This window comes from Merops nubicus, unplaced genomic scaffold (genome assembly GCF_000691845.1).
Source record: "Merops nubicus isolate BGI_N331 unplaced genomic scaffold, ASM69184v1 scaffold22329, whole genome shotgun sequence".
NCBI classification, from domain to species: domain Eukaryota; kingdom Metazoa; phylum Chordata; class Aves; order Coraciiformes; family Meropidae; genus Merops; species Merops nubicus.
In genome coordinates this window covers 41,424-55,580 of record NW_008632038.1, presented here as the reverse complement: position 1 = coordinate 55,580, position 14,157 = coordinate 41,424, and the positions used below count along the sequence as shown (strand labels likewise).

Below are 14,157 nucleotides of genomic sequence, written 5' to 3'. Positions count from 1 at the left end.
AGCGGTGCGGCTGTCAGAGCCCCGTGCTGCCCCTCTCACAGAGCACAGGTGGCTTTCTGTGCTGCTGAGTGCTGAGGGGTCACTGGCCTGTCACTCAGAGACGCCCCAGGCCCCTGGTGAGTCGGGGGGTGTGGGTGTTCCCCACCCCGTACTCTCCACAAACACTCTGTTTGGTTGTCACCTGTGGCTTGGAGCTCCCTGAGCTTCTTGGGCCCTGTCCAGAGGGTTGTGTGGGCAGTGGTTTGAGGTGTCCCACCATGTGGAGCCATGTGCCTTTCCATCTTCTTCGGGGTCACAAGTCCCTTCTGTTCCTCTGTTCCTTCAAAGCTGTTTTCATCAGTGTCCAAAAATATTGGAGTCTCAAAATAGACAAGGCACATACTTAAAAATGAAATCTATTCTAATCAAAATTGTGCAGCGCTCCGACTAACATTAGTAAACTGCTGGTTCAGATGTCAGTTAAATGGAATTTAATAGTACACAGCTGGATTTAGCTTTAGTTTTAGGGGTGGCAACCCAAAATACACATATCATTCACCTACAAGGTGAGGGCTCTCAGCCTTCAAAGGTGCTTTTTTGGGCAGCATCCCCATCCAAGGGGAGTCCACAGCTTCAGACTCACTGCTCCAAGGAGGACTGGCTCCATTTACCCTCCAGCAGGGCTCAATTTATGCTCAAGTTGAATCTGATCTGTGCTCATCTATGTCCAGCAGTCTAGAAAATTCTCTCAACCAAGGTGTTTCTTTGGCTGAGGGCCTTATCTTGCCTGTCCCTTGGCCTAGGTGTGTGCCTGACAGGTAGCCACAGGTTGGGCAGATGTGTGTGGTGACCAGTCACCACAGGGCTGGATTCTCAACCTCCAAACCAAGACTTCAAGTTTTAATTCTTTACTCTGTTTGTCAAGATCTTTTTGGCCTTTATTGGGGTGGGTGCACCTGCCACAAAAGAGCTTGAATAAAATATCTAAATTTTCTATTTAAAAAATATTAGTGTAAGAAGTGAGAAATCAATGTCAAACACTTCTTCAAATTTGCCAATTCCTTTTTGTGGATAAGAAATTTGGCTGCTAATTCAGTCTGTCTTTAAAAGATGTATGAGTTTGGGTCTTGTTTTTATGTTCAGGGTGTTTTGTGTGTGTTGTGATATTTTTGTATGTTTGTTTTTGAAGGATTGTTTTCTTAATAATCTGACCATGTTGATTTCTCTACAATATATCTGGAAGGGGAAGAAAGAAATAGCTGGCCTCTTAAAACGTTTAAATGTTTGCATGTTTACTTCATGCAAAAGAAAAGCCAGAGTTGCCAAAAATTCATTTGTAAACCAGTTTCCAACTCATAGGCTACAGCTATCAACAGTTCCTGGTGTTACTTGGAAGTTTATTGGTGGAAGGGAGGGAGCTGGTTGGGCATTTTTTTTTTTTTTTTTTATTTCTCTTAAACAAAAAAAAAATATCATTCAAGTTATATTATGTGTTCTCCTGCTGTAACAAAAACTATTTCAGTAAGAAGCTGTGGTGCATGAAAGTTACTGTGAGCAAATAAAGATGGACAATAACAAAATTGTTCTTCACAGGATGGAAGCAGTCGCTGGGGTACAAAGTTAACAACATGGATGATGTGGCCTTGATCTGTGAAGAAGACCTTCTGACTACTATCTTCTGTGCATGTGACATGGAGCGTACAGGTTTGCCTGTGGCTTTTCATTGCTCTGCTTTATTCTTCTCTAAAGAAATTTTCAAGGCTGAGAATATGTTATAATTCCTGAGATGTGCCAGTCTGTGGTATGCCTAGACTGACTAGTTCACTTAGCTATGTGGCTGTGCCTCTTTTGCATGGTGCCTGTCTCTTCCCTCCTCCTTCTCATTCCTCACTCAGCTGACCTTTGCTGTATTTTAGTGCAGAGGAAGTAGAGGGGCAACTTGCTTCTTGCAAACAACCTTATTGGAAATGACTATTTCTTTTGCACGTTTTCCTATTAGAAAAGAGAACTTTAGGAGACTTCAGAGCAAGAGAGGATTTGTCTGAATTCCATCTCAAGCATGACTAAAGGTGGTAGAGAAAGGAGTCAGCTAGCAGAGTAATGTAATGTCAGTCCTAGGGCTTGCTCAATTTGATGAGACAGCTGAAAGTAACAGCATAGCAAACATGATCTTCTTAAACTGAGGACCACAGAACTAGTAAACCAGACTTTCACACTTCTGTATTAAAAAAAAAAACAAACAATAACAACAACAAAAAAATAACACAAACCAAAACACCAAAACTCTAAACTATTCCTTTCCAGGTCACACTAGAACTACAGGGATCAATTGCTTGTCTGCAGCTCTTGAGGGCAACTGAATACACAGCAGTGTCAGTTAGTAGCATGACCACTTGCAGAATTTTGTAATGGGGAGTCTAGTCAGTGACACCTGTATCTCTTTTAGGAAAAGTAGCAGTTTCCAAGATAGTTGATTATTTGAGACATACAACTAGTCGAGGACTGGAAGACAGTGGTCTTGAAGAGCTGTGCAACATGCTGGACCCGGATCAGAAGGATGTCTCCATGGACCTGGAAACGTTTCATGCCATCATGAAAGAGTGGATTGGAGACTGCAAGAGAAGGTGGTAATAGCCTTTTCTTGCTCTACTTCCTAAAAGCCCCTGTGAAAACAGAGGAGTAGAAAGTTCTCCTGTGGCTTGCACCTTCTGTACTCTAGAATAAAGATGATACCATGTCCCTGTGACCACAGTGTGGATTTTGGCTGGAAGCTATTAAATGTTCAGAGCTGGTAAGCAATCCAGTGTCCTACTGATTTTGTGACCCTTGCCGCTCCCTTGTTTCAGGGAGGATGGTGCCACTGAGGAACCAGCAGCAAGCATGGAAGACCTGGAATTTAAAGTGCCTAAAGGCATCTCTGAAGGTACAGACCATTTTGTTCTGTTTTTATTCAGTAAAACTCCACTTTCTTACTCTATAACCCAACCCCTCCCATCTTTCAGCGAAGGAGATGCATGTCCGGATGAATGTCACCTCTGGAAGCTTGGAGGCCTTTGGGGGGGAAGTGTCTAAAGGAGACATGTAAGTCCATTTAAGCAATTCTCTCTCTGCATTTAGTACTCTTAGCTTTGAATTACTTGAGAGCAGTTCCTAGAACCACTGTTTCAGAAAACTACCTCAGCAGAGTTTCTAATGCTGACCTCAGTCTGCACTGGCTCTTGATGTTGTCATGTTCTTTCTCACAGCTTCTGCTCAGATTTAAAAACAGTAGTAAATTTTCCTGCTTATATATTGGTCCTTCTGTGTCAATTTGCCTTTTTAATTTTGTGTGGTCAGATTTTTGCTGTGTGTTTTTTTTCATTTTTGAGCTGGTTCCTTCCCTCCCCTAAGTTCTTAGGTGTGTGACAATAGAAGATACTGTCTTCTGTAAATCTGGTCTTTGGGGTTTTGTTTTTGTTTTTATAGTCACGACTCTGTCTTGCATTCTGTTAATGGCAAAGCACTTGGGAAACACTAGAGCTTTCAAAGATAACTTGCATTTCCTTCATAGTCAAAAATCTTAAGATCTGCTTCCTGCTGTTTCCCTATCATTTCTCAGGTTCTCAAGGGTGATTAATCCTTGTTCAAGTTTCAGTTGAAAGCATAAGTGGGGGATGGTTTAAGAGAAAATAAAGGATCCAGGAACTGTGGATCTAATATAGAAATATTAGTCATGCCCTAAGAGGTGATTAGCAAAGGGTTAAGATACTGTCATGCAGACATCCAGATGTGGCACTTGTCTGGTAGCATACTTTTATTGCAAGGAGCATTAAAAAGAAGTGCTTAAAACCAAAACAGTTCCTGCTGTCTATAGCAGTGATCTGAAGATGATCTGATACCTTGGTGCAGAGCAAATGGGTGTACACTACAGGTTTACAAGTCCTCTGTGGGCTCTCCTCTCACCTCTAATCAGTGCAGCATAGCATCAGGAGTTTTAGAAAGCTTAGATTAGATCAGATCACCTTTATCATTCCTTCCTGTTGGTTGGTGGTTTTTACTGGAACAGAGAGACTTCAGACTTGATAACCTGTGTTGCGGATCTGCAGTACAAGAACCAGAAGCTTCAGGAAGAGAACAACAAGCTGAAGCTCACACTGGAAGCTGCTGATGAGACCAACAATAAGCTGTTGGCAGATAATGAGGATCTATGTCAACAACTAAAAAGGTGGGAGAACCTGATGGCAGCAGACTACAGAGTAATGGTTGTGGACAGACCTGTCTTCTTCCAAGTGGTCCAGCCTTGCTTTATGCTTTTAGCCTCATTAGTGCCTCATGACAGCAACTTTCTTGACTTAAGGTGGTATCTATAAGATTTAACCCTCTTGCTTGATTATTCTGCTCTGTACCTCCTGGTTCTTATAAAACCAGTCAGTCAGTTTGTAGTCTGGTTCTTGCAGCATGAGGTGCTGTGGCTGCATCACGGGTAAAATCTGAGGAAAAAGCAAAATCAAACAAAAGTACAAAAAAAAGAAAAAAATTCCAATCCTAGACCACACGCTTGCTGCCAAGCAGAGGGGAAATGAACGTGTCAGAGCTATTTTGTTAGTCCCTTGAGGAACTAAAGTGAGTTGTCTCAATAGCTTAGTATTGCTGCAGCCTGGGGACCAATCAGTGCCACCAGTAAGAGCTTATTTTTGCAGTGAGTTCATAATGCCCATCTGACCCAATTGATTCAAATGTGGTATAGTTATGTCCCCAGTACCTTCTGGGGAGGTTAAGGCAAGAGTCCTGCAGCATAGCTGGCATGAGATGTGTCCACATGTTGGACCATGGGGTGCTCTGCAGCCTGGAGCTAGCCAGGAAAAGGGCCTTGTCCCTTTGGTTAACTATACATTGTTTGGGGTAGCAGATCAGGATAAGAAAATGATGCAGAGCTTCTCCTTGAAAACTAAACTGAAATGGCTTCTGTAACAGCTAACAATGAAGTATTGTAAAGATGAGGTGGTGCTCAGGCAACCTGATCTGTTTAGCTGTATATAACAAGCTAGGCTGCCAGGTGAGTGCAAACCAAAGCATGCAGGCTTGGAGGTGGTGTTTGCCTGGGCTTTCATCTCTTACTGTGAGAGCAGAAGTGCATGGTAAATAGAGGGGGGAGTCCATGAACCTCTGCTTACTGGACAAAAATGATGGGCTTAAGCTCTGTTGTTGCTTCTCTGTTAAGTATCTGTGCCAAAGAATAAGTCCCTGGTGGCTTCTAAAAATACTGTTGTTGGTATTCCAAGTCTATCTAATGACCAACAGTAACTCAATTTCTGGTTTTACTTCTCCCTATTCAGCATCCAGCATTCTGTGCTGAAAGACAAATCCCTGGAAGAAGAACTAGAAGAAGCAAAAACCAACCTGAACCTGTCAGAAGAGAAGAGACAGCAGATTCTCTGCCAGAATAAGCAGCTAGTAGGTGTTCTTATTTCTTAGGCTGCCTTGTGCAGTATCTCATAGCTTGCTGTAACAATGACCTGACAGCTTAGACTGTAAAAATCTGCAGTATGGCTTCTTCTGTACCAGTAGGTACTGAGACTTTTTGAGGATGTTTGAAATGGGATTTATTAGTGGTATAAAAACAATGAAGTTTTTGCACAGAAGTTTCTTTAAACTATTGTCAGTTTAAGTGAAGAAAACAAAACGGCCCGTCTCATCTAATCATGCCTAAAGACAACAGCTCTTGTGCTGCCATCATTGAGACCTGTCTGTTTTCATGCTGTTGATGTTCTGCCAAAAACTCATGACATTTCTAGAAGCAGCAGGGACAGGAGACTTGGTTGAGATGTCCACACAAGAGTCCTTTTCTGAAACACCTCTAGGCTGTTGTCCATGTCCACATGGGTGAGCAGACAGGACAAGGGCCTAACAGAAACCTGTCCATTCTGGACTCACAGCTGAAAGCCAGGCAGCACACCTTGACATGTCTCAAAGAGCATGAGCTGCCTACAAGGAAGCATCCGAACTGCACCCCAGGTGTCTGAGTAGCAAAGCCTGTGTGACTGAACGAGGCATAACCCAGCTTGATAACAGGGCTGCTGTGGCTGCAGCCAGGGCAGGTGTTGGCAGACACCAGAGCTTGCTGGAGAAGGTCCATTTGCATCTCTGCCATGCGTGGTGGTTGCACTGCAATGGCATCTCTGCATCTTGCTGTGTGGGCGTAGCTGTAAATCCATCTTCCATAGCCCTGTGTGCTGCTAATGGTGGGTATTTAGAAATCAAAAAAGTCTTCCATATTGAGCAAGAACACAAGTGTTTTTGTGCTATCCTGTTACAGTATGTGTATGTTTTACTTTAATTTTAGATGACATGCATAATCCACCTTGTGAGGAGGTGGTGTGGTGGGAAGGAGAAATATTATTAAAGTTTTGCAGTTGTGCTTCTAAGTTCTTTGAGTTTAGACAAATCTGAAACTCGATGTGAGCACCCTAGACTTGCTCACTCTGGGCTTGAATACCTCCTTCCTATTGTCTAGTGGTCTGAATTTGATTTGAAATGCCTGTGTCAGTCCTTTCAGTGAGGGTTCATGAGCTGGCCTAACCTCAGCACTCCCCTTTTTGCTGTGTTCTCTGAGGCAAAGCAGTACAACACTACAGCTTCATACTGGGCCATGGGTGTGTTTGTGGTCTGTTGGTTTTTGGCTTGGTTTGGCTTTGAATGTTGAACTTGACATGCTAAAACAAATTATTTTGTTGTTCTTTCTCTTTTTTTTTTTTTTTTAATAAACCTGATTAGGAAAAAGAAAATCAGTCTCTCATCATCAAAATTACTTCTCTCCAGGAAGAGGTAAAATAAATGACTCTACATGTTTCTGTCTAGTTAAAGCTCACCATTAAGAAATTAAATGTTTGTCAGACTTTGAAGCCTAACATGCTAATTAGGATATCAAAATATCTTAGATTTCACAAGGATGACTTAATCAAAAAACTTTGTATCTAGAAGTTGCACTGTGCTCCAGCTTGTCCATTTGCTGGGTAAGCAGTGGTAACAAGGTTTAGGAAGCATGGGGGACAGGGACAAACAGCTTTTTCTCTCTCTTTTTCAAATACTTACAGACAAATTCCAAATAATTCTAATTAACATGGCCATAAATATACTAGCTCTATATTGAAACAATCTCCATCTAATACTTTTTTCATTTTATATTCACTTTTGTTTCCCTCCTTTAAGATCCAAAGGAGGAGCCTTGTATGGAGCTTTCACTCCAAAAACATGCAGTGGGTAGGGGCTCCACTCACAGATGGACCCATTAATACTGGCTAAGAACCAAGAGGAGGCTTGTAGAGAATACACTGCTAGTGGGGTTATATCTCTAGGCTGGCTTGCTTTTTTTTTATTTCTTCTTTTGCTTGGAGGAGAACTATTGCTTCTTAATCTCTTAATTTCATTAAAGTAAATATTTCATGAATCAGTTTTGATTGGGTGATAAAATGTTCTAATACTTGCTTATAGCCTGTGTTTTAGACTATTTAGGTTAAATCACATACAGTAATGAAAAGAAGCACCTCATGGATTCAAAAATCTGTTATCCATCATAACACCATGGTGGTCATTGCTCTTTGCATGTTTACCGTGGTCAAGATTAGTCTTTCTAAAAAGCTTTTAAGTCCAAATAGGTATTAAACTGCATCTTTTCAAAAATAACTCTCATGCTGCAGGCCTGAAAGCTCTTCTTCAGTTTTCTAGGTCTCATGGTGCCTATAAATGAAGTTTTGAGGTTTTCTCTCAACAGTGCTCTGGAGAAATGGGGAAAGTAGCAGAAACTATTTCAATTCATATACAATGTATATGCATAAATGCTGGTGGTGCTTTAGAGTAGGCAGTAGCTTGGGGGTGGAGATGTCATTTTGCCTGGTTTCTTCAAGCAGGAGCTGTCAACCCATTCAGCTGTGCCTAAACTCTCTGTTTCTTCTTCAGAATATTAGGAATAGCATGGACACCGATGGACTTAAAAAGAAGATTTTGGAGCTGTCTAAAAATGCAGCAGAACTTCAAGTAAGCATTTTAACTTTAGAAGGAACAAAAGGACAGCCTGTAGTGTACTCATCTCTAGTGAGGGGAGTTTCTGCCTTAGGAAGATAACAGCCCTGAACCTGTCTGTATTAAAGACCTGCAGTGCAGTCTTAGCATAGTGAGACAGCTTTGGTTTGAGAAAGTTGTTGTCTGGAGTCTAAACACTGGGCTAATATAGACAACTCACAGTTTCTTTCCTCCAAGTTAACTTTCATGAAACCTTTTCCCCACTATTTGAGAAGGTCCATTAGAGAGTCATGCTTTGGCTGATGTTGCTGAAACTATTAGCCTGGACAGACAAGAGGTGAGCTGTGAAAGCTGAGAACTCTTTCACTTTTAACTGGGAATGAGATTTGAACTTTTAAAGACACCATGCAAGGTATTCAGAGAAGAATTTGATTTTTCTAAGCAAGGAATGTTGATACCCTTTTTTTTCCCTTCCAAGTAGGGCATAGGAACAGACTTGTATTATAGTGCATACTGATGACTGGAGTTATTTTTGGTCTTTTATTTCTTTAGATCCAAGCACATATCTATGAGAGCACTGTGGTGAATAAAGAGGACAGCTTGATCCAGGTTAGCTGCTTTGACTTCATTACTGTCTTGACTGAAAATACTGAGGATGGGATGGTTTGTAAAAAGGCAAGGCAGTAGTCTTCACTGTGGCACTTGCATTTCTACTGTTCTCACACTACAGAACCTGATCCTATAAATGGCTTCAAAGTAGGCGAGAGATGCTCTGGGACCTGCTTATGAGTCAGCATAATTAAATGTTTCAGGATCTTGCTTGTATTTTAAAAAAAAAAGGAAAATAAATCTCAACCTATTAAAACAAACTTGCAAAATCCAGGAAAAAAATGTACATAAACTTCTAAAGGCTATTTCCTTCATCAGTTGGTAATGGAATGTACCTGTAGAAGATCCTTTTTTTACTTAAATTGCTTACTTTGTGTGAAACTAGAAATGGTGATTCAGAGCCAAATAGAAAAGCAGATTTGGCCTTTCTCATTACTGAGGTGTCATTTTCTAGGCCTTGCTGTTATTAAATTTATGTTCTGTATTGGAAAACAAAGACATAAGACTACATAAGGGTGTTGGCATTCTCTGGATTCATAAATTATTGAAATAGCCTCCTAGGTTAATGGAGTTTCTATTTAGCAAAGCACAGTCTAAATCAGCTGATGAAATATTTGACTATTAGGCTGTCTGCAAAAATAATACAGGTGAATTCAAATAGTGACAAGAGAGAACCTAACTTCAGTGTGATCCAGCTGATAATTTTGTAGCCAAGTGTTTTTTAATTGTGGTGGTGGTGTTGTTGTTGTTCTTTTCCCGAAGCAGCTCAAGGGCACAAATGAATTAACTTTTTTTTTTAAATAACTTCCCCTCTCCTCCTTGAATAATCCAAAGCTTTTGTGACTTCTGTAGTAACCTTTTACTTTAGAAAGGTTTTTTAGTTTATGCCTAAATGGAAATTTTGAAAGCAGACTGCTGGGTTGCATGTTCTTGTTGATAAAGGTTAGCATTTTGTATAATCTTGAAGGAACTGATGTGGAATACTGACTTTGCTTATTGACACTAGGATCTGTGGGATAAGGGCTTACCTGTAAGCTAAAAATCCTTCTCATAGATTAGACAGGATCGATGGTCTCTGAAAATTATTGTAGCAGACTTTCTTTTCCAGGCCTGCAGAAAGTATGTGAAGATAGAAAGCACTTTAAATATTTTTTTTAAAGAAAAAACCTCAACCTTCTGCACCGTACATCAGCCGTGACTTATTTTAGGGCCAGTTGGTTTTAAAACTCATGATAGGCATAATATAGTCCAAGTTTTCAGCTAAAACTAGAGTGCTTCTGTCTAGTTTAATCTGCTACTGCTGTTAAAGAAGGCAGGTAAGTGTAAATTAAAACACAACACATGGAGAGTGTTTTGTCTCCTTAATTTCAGGAGTTGCATAGAAAAGGTCTTCTGAGTGCTTTCTGTTAGCCAGTATGCAAGGTAATTGACTGTATGTTTATAAACATACAACTATTTTTGTTACATAATTAAGTTGCTTCTCAAATTGTACAGCTTACTGCTGTTTTGTAGGGTTGAGTATAGTGTTATTTTGGTTGCAAAGCATCATAGCTGTAAGTATTCCAAACACGCTTTATTGTGCTAATTGTCAAGTTGTGTACTTAATCTCTGCAGAAGGAGCAGGCCATCAAAGAACTGAAGTTAACCATTGTGGAGTTTTCCTCAATAATAGAGGTATGGGACCTGAGTTTAGTTTTTGATGTGAGAGGAAAGCATGTGTATGCTGTGCCTATTCTGCATGGCAGCCTAACGTTTTGACCAGGTGTGATGTATGTTTCAGACACTGAGGGCAGAAAAAAAAAAGCTGCTGGAGAACATGCAACACATGCAACAGGAGCTGATCTTGTGAGTATTGTGGACAAGTCTCAGGAAATCCAGATCATAAAAAGTAGAAAAGGGCTGATACTTTTTTTTTTATTTCTTGCTGCTTTTAGAAATGGGTTGAGTTTCCCATCATCATGTGAATTTAACAGTAACACTGCTGAGCAGATGAATTCACTGCACTGTGAACTGGAAGTCGCTCAGTCTCCTGAGGTACGAATCAAATCTTTATTGAACCTTGTCCCAGTTGTCTTGCAGCAGTAAAGAAAGAACAAAGCTCCTTCCCTGTAGTTCAGTAGTAACCCTGGAACTGAAAGCCCTTGGTCCTAGTATGCAAGTATAGAATGTGAAGGTTACAGTATTGTCCCAAGTACACTGGAGACAGTCCAAGGAAAAGCAGACAGAACGCTCAGAGGTCTGAAAAATTGAGATCTACAAAGTAAATCTGGAAGATCCAGGGTTGTGCCTTTAGCTGGCAGAAAAACAGGCTGGTAGGAGAAGATAGGAGTTTTCAACTATATAAAGGTTATTATGCTGAAGAAAGTAATGGTCTATTTCTTCTTCTACTGCCTACACTGCACACCAACAATGATTTTCAAGTGCAGGAGGGGAGATTTCTTTATCTTTTTCACTACATTAGGCTTCAAGGAAAAGTAAGCATTAGAATCAGCACCTTGACAATGTTGTAGAGTCATCATCTAATTTATGCTTTAGAAATCCTGATAAGCATCTGTCTGTAGGTATCACTTCCTTGCAGGTACAATGGAGACTGATCTCTAGAAGTCCAGCCCAGCTCTATTTTTTGAGCTCTTTGGATAGGGACTCGGAGGAGGACAGGAGCAGCATCCTTCTGATGACTCTGGCACAGGCTGACAAAGTCTTAGTACTGCAGTTGAGCCTGGTGGCTTGGAGTTGTAGTGTCCCCTATGTCCTCTGCAGAACACCCAGCAGGTGGTTTGCTGGCTTTTGGGAACTATGCTCTTGATCAGGTGCTTCCCATGATACTGGAAGTTTAGTCTATAATTTACTGCTTCCATAGCTTTCCAGCACTCCAGTGGAGAACTAGTCGGGGCGGGGGGGGAAATTACATGCACAGTATGGTTTTGGCTGAGCTATCCTGTGCCCGTTTCCCTAAAGATGTTTCATGGAGTCCCATCCTTCCTTACAGTTCTGTCTTCCTCCTCAGATACAAGCTGTGCAGCAGAGCTGATAACAAATACAAGCTATTGCAGCATTTTTTCTTGTAAGACTTCACTGTGCTGCTACTTGCTTTTCACTTTGCATTTGCAAAATGTTATATTTGCAGTAGGGGGGAGGGAGGGAGAATCTACCAATGGCCTAAAACTACAGGCCCAGAAATGAGAGTTGTGCTTGGCTAGGCAGCTCCATTTCAGAAGTAAAATATTGTCCCCTGTTGCATCTCCCCCCAGCCCCAGTGAGTCACTGTTTACCTCACTGCTGCTGTAATGAGACACCATTCCACCAAATCACCTTAGCTGCTCTAAAGCAACCAAGGGCTCCGCTTATTCATCATTTAGTGAAGCCTTTTCTGAATAAAGATTAATTATTGACTTCCGCTTGCCTACTCCTGACATGAAAATTTACATTGGCTCACTCAGCAGCCTGGCTGGCTTGCTTTTTTTAAATTCCCATGACATGATGCTTTTGAAACGCTTCTAAAAGCTTCAAGTTTCAGTAGCTCTGACCTTCTGGTAAATACAATGCAGGGATATTTCAGAAAAGTCTAAATGTCACTGATGCTGGTTTGTAATAAGGAGATGTCAAAATAACCTTAGCTGGCTCTTCCATCTCTTCAAAGATTACCAAGAGTGAGTGGATGTCCCTGGATGAAACACTGAACCGTGAAGTGCTGGTTTTACTTCAGGGACCCGAGTATGCAGGGGAAAAATTTAAGACTGTCATGCAAAAACTGGTCAGTGGCAGAACTTCTGTGAATAAGGGTGTGGTCTTCTATCAGCCTTTTAATTAGGGTTTCTCCAAGCAATGAAAATCAGATCATGCTTACTTCTGTTTTTTTAGGGATGAAGGGGGGGGCATACTTACTCTAGCAATATCATTGACATCTACTCAAACACTAACTTACAACCTGGGTAGTTCTGGGCACCACTGTGTCAGACTAATACTATAAATGCCAAGGGTTGGAGGGGGGTTTAGGTGCTTATGTTTTAGGTTTGTTTTTGTAGCAAGAGGAAGCCTATGAAACAGAGGAGCTTGTTGTGACTTCTTTACAATGGTTGAAAGATCCTGATGTGAACATGCAGCAGACTTGGGAGAGAAAACTTGTGGTAAGTAACTGTTTCTCTGAAGCTGTTTTATTAAATAGTGAGGCTGTGCAAAAACTGAAGGTGGGTGCCCTACTGCTGCATGCCATGTATGTTGATTACTTGAGATCATAGCAGTCCATTTGGAGGTCAGGGATGGCTGTTTGGAGAGAAATATCTTTTGTCATGTTTGAGCTTTGGAGAAAGCTGTTGTAGAAAAAAGAATTCTATTTTGGACCATGGGTTATCAGTTGAAGCCTAAATGCTGCTTCACCATTTCCTGTGAAATGTTTTACAGACATTTTTTGCTGGAGTTTAGTACTAAGTATATTTTAAAATAAATAATACATAAAATATATTTTAAATGTGCCTGTGCTTATTTGTGCATATATATGTCTATTTACACATATATAGATGGTGACAGTAAACATTTTTCCCCCTTTTCCTGCTGGAAGATAAGTGGCACATGTGCCCTGATAAGCCTGTACCACCCATGTTGAAACCACATTATTTCTAAAAGCAAGTGCTGCCTGCCTTGGCTGAGAAACTGACCTTCAGGATGTGGGCATCTGCACTTGGTCACATCCCATGTCATCCTGGTAAACCTATCTAGCAAAACTGCTCAGGCTCTCTTTTAATAGCTTTTAATGATACTTGATGTCTTAAGTTGTTTGCTTTGATGTTTTGGGGTTTTTTTTGTTTGAGGATCATGAATTACATTAGACTCTAACTTGAAAGTAGTTCATGTGGCCCCCATTTGTAGGATGGATACTTTCCCCTTTGAGCTAATGTAAAATCCTAGAAGTATGAACCTTATTCTTACCTGACCTCAGTTTGACTCAATAAGCATTCTGTAAAAGCTGAGCACACTGTTCTGTATGCTCATTTGACTGAGGCCAGAGAAAGAGAACTGGATTCTTCTTTCAGAGTGCTTTATGTTGCAAGTCACAGTTCAGGGAAATGCAGAGGATGCAATGTTACTTAACACTTCATTTTTACCATCTTCCCCTTTTTCCTCTTATAAATCAGAGGTAAAACTTAAAGCTTTTGTCACAGAGGTTATCCCTTGGGCAGGTATTGTCTGCTAGGCACACAGAAGAAAATGAAATATGCATTTATTTGGTTTGGGGTCGTTTTTATTTTGCTGTAAATACAAACTCAAATTGGTGCCAGTGGACTTAGTTTGAGGACAGGGTTACAGAAGTCTAAATTATCAGTTTTAGGCCTTCCTGTAAGATGGTCATAAAACTTCCCCTTATGAAACATGGTTTTTTGTTGCTGTGTATGGGTATCTTATGGTGGAGATTTCTCTGGGGTAAGTTGTAAAGACTCCCTCCTGCACCATGTTGTTTCCTAGGTGCTTATCATGCCTAGGTGCTAACTATATACTTGTAAAACAAGGGCCAAAGGGGAAGAGAACTCTCTATGTACACTAGATCTGCCCAGAAAGAAAGGCTGAGGGTGGCTT

At 40.9% G+C, this 14,157-nt stretch overlaps 1 protein-coding gene across 1 annotated transcript in view; it reads left to right on the top strand.

Annotated features, from left to right (window-relative positions):
* Window positions 1-1,572: 1,572 nt before the first annotated feature.
* The window catches only part of LRMP (lymphoid-restricted membrane protein), a gene marked incomplete at its 5' end in the record, with an annotated part of 34,785 nt that continues 22,200 nt past the window's right edge, over window positions 1,573-14,157 (top strand). The window contains 11 exon segments of the mRNA XM_008947810.1: window positions 1,573-1,683; window positions 2,426-2,603; window positions 2,826-2,902; window positions 2,982-3,060; window positions 4,025-4,183; window positions 5,295-5,412; window positions 7,915-7,992; window positions 8,530-8,640; window positions 10,201-10,260; window positions 12,227-12,340; window positions 12,612-12,713. Of these exon segments, the coding sequence (XP_008946058.1) occupies window positions 1,573-1,683; window positions 2,426-2,603; window positions 2,826-2,902; window positions 2,982-3,060; window positions 4,025-4,183; window positions 5,295-5,412; window positions 7,915-7,992; window positions 8,530-8,640; window positions 10,201-10,260; window positions 12,227-12,340; window positions 12,612-12,713 (1,187 nt within the window).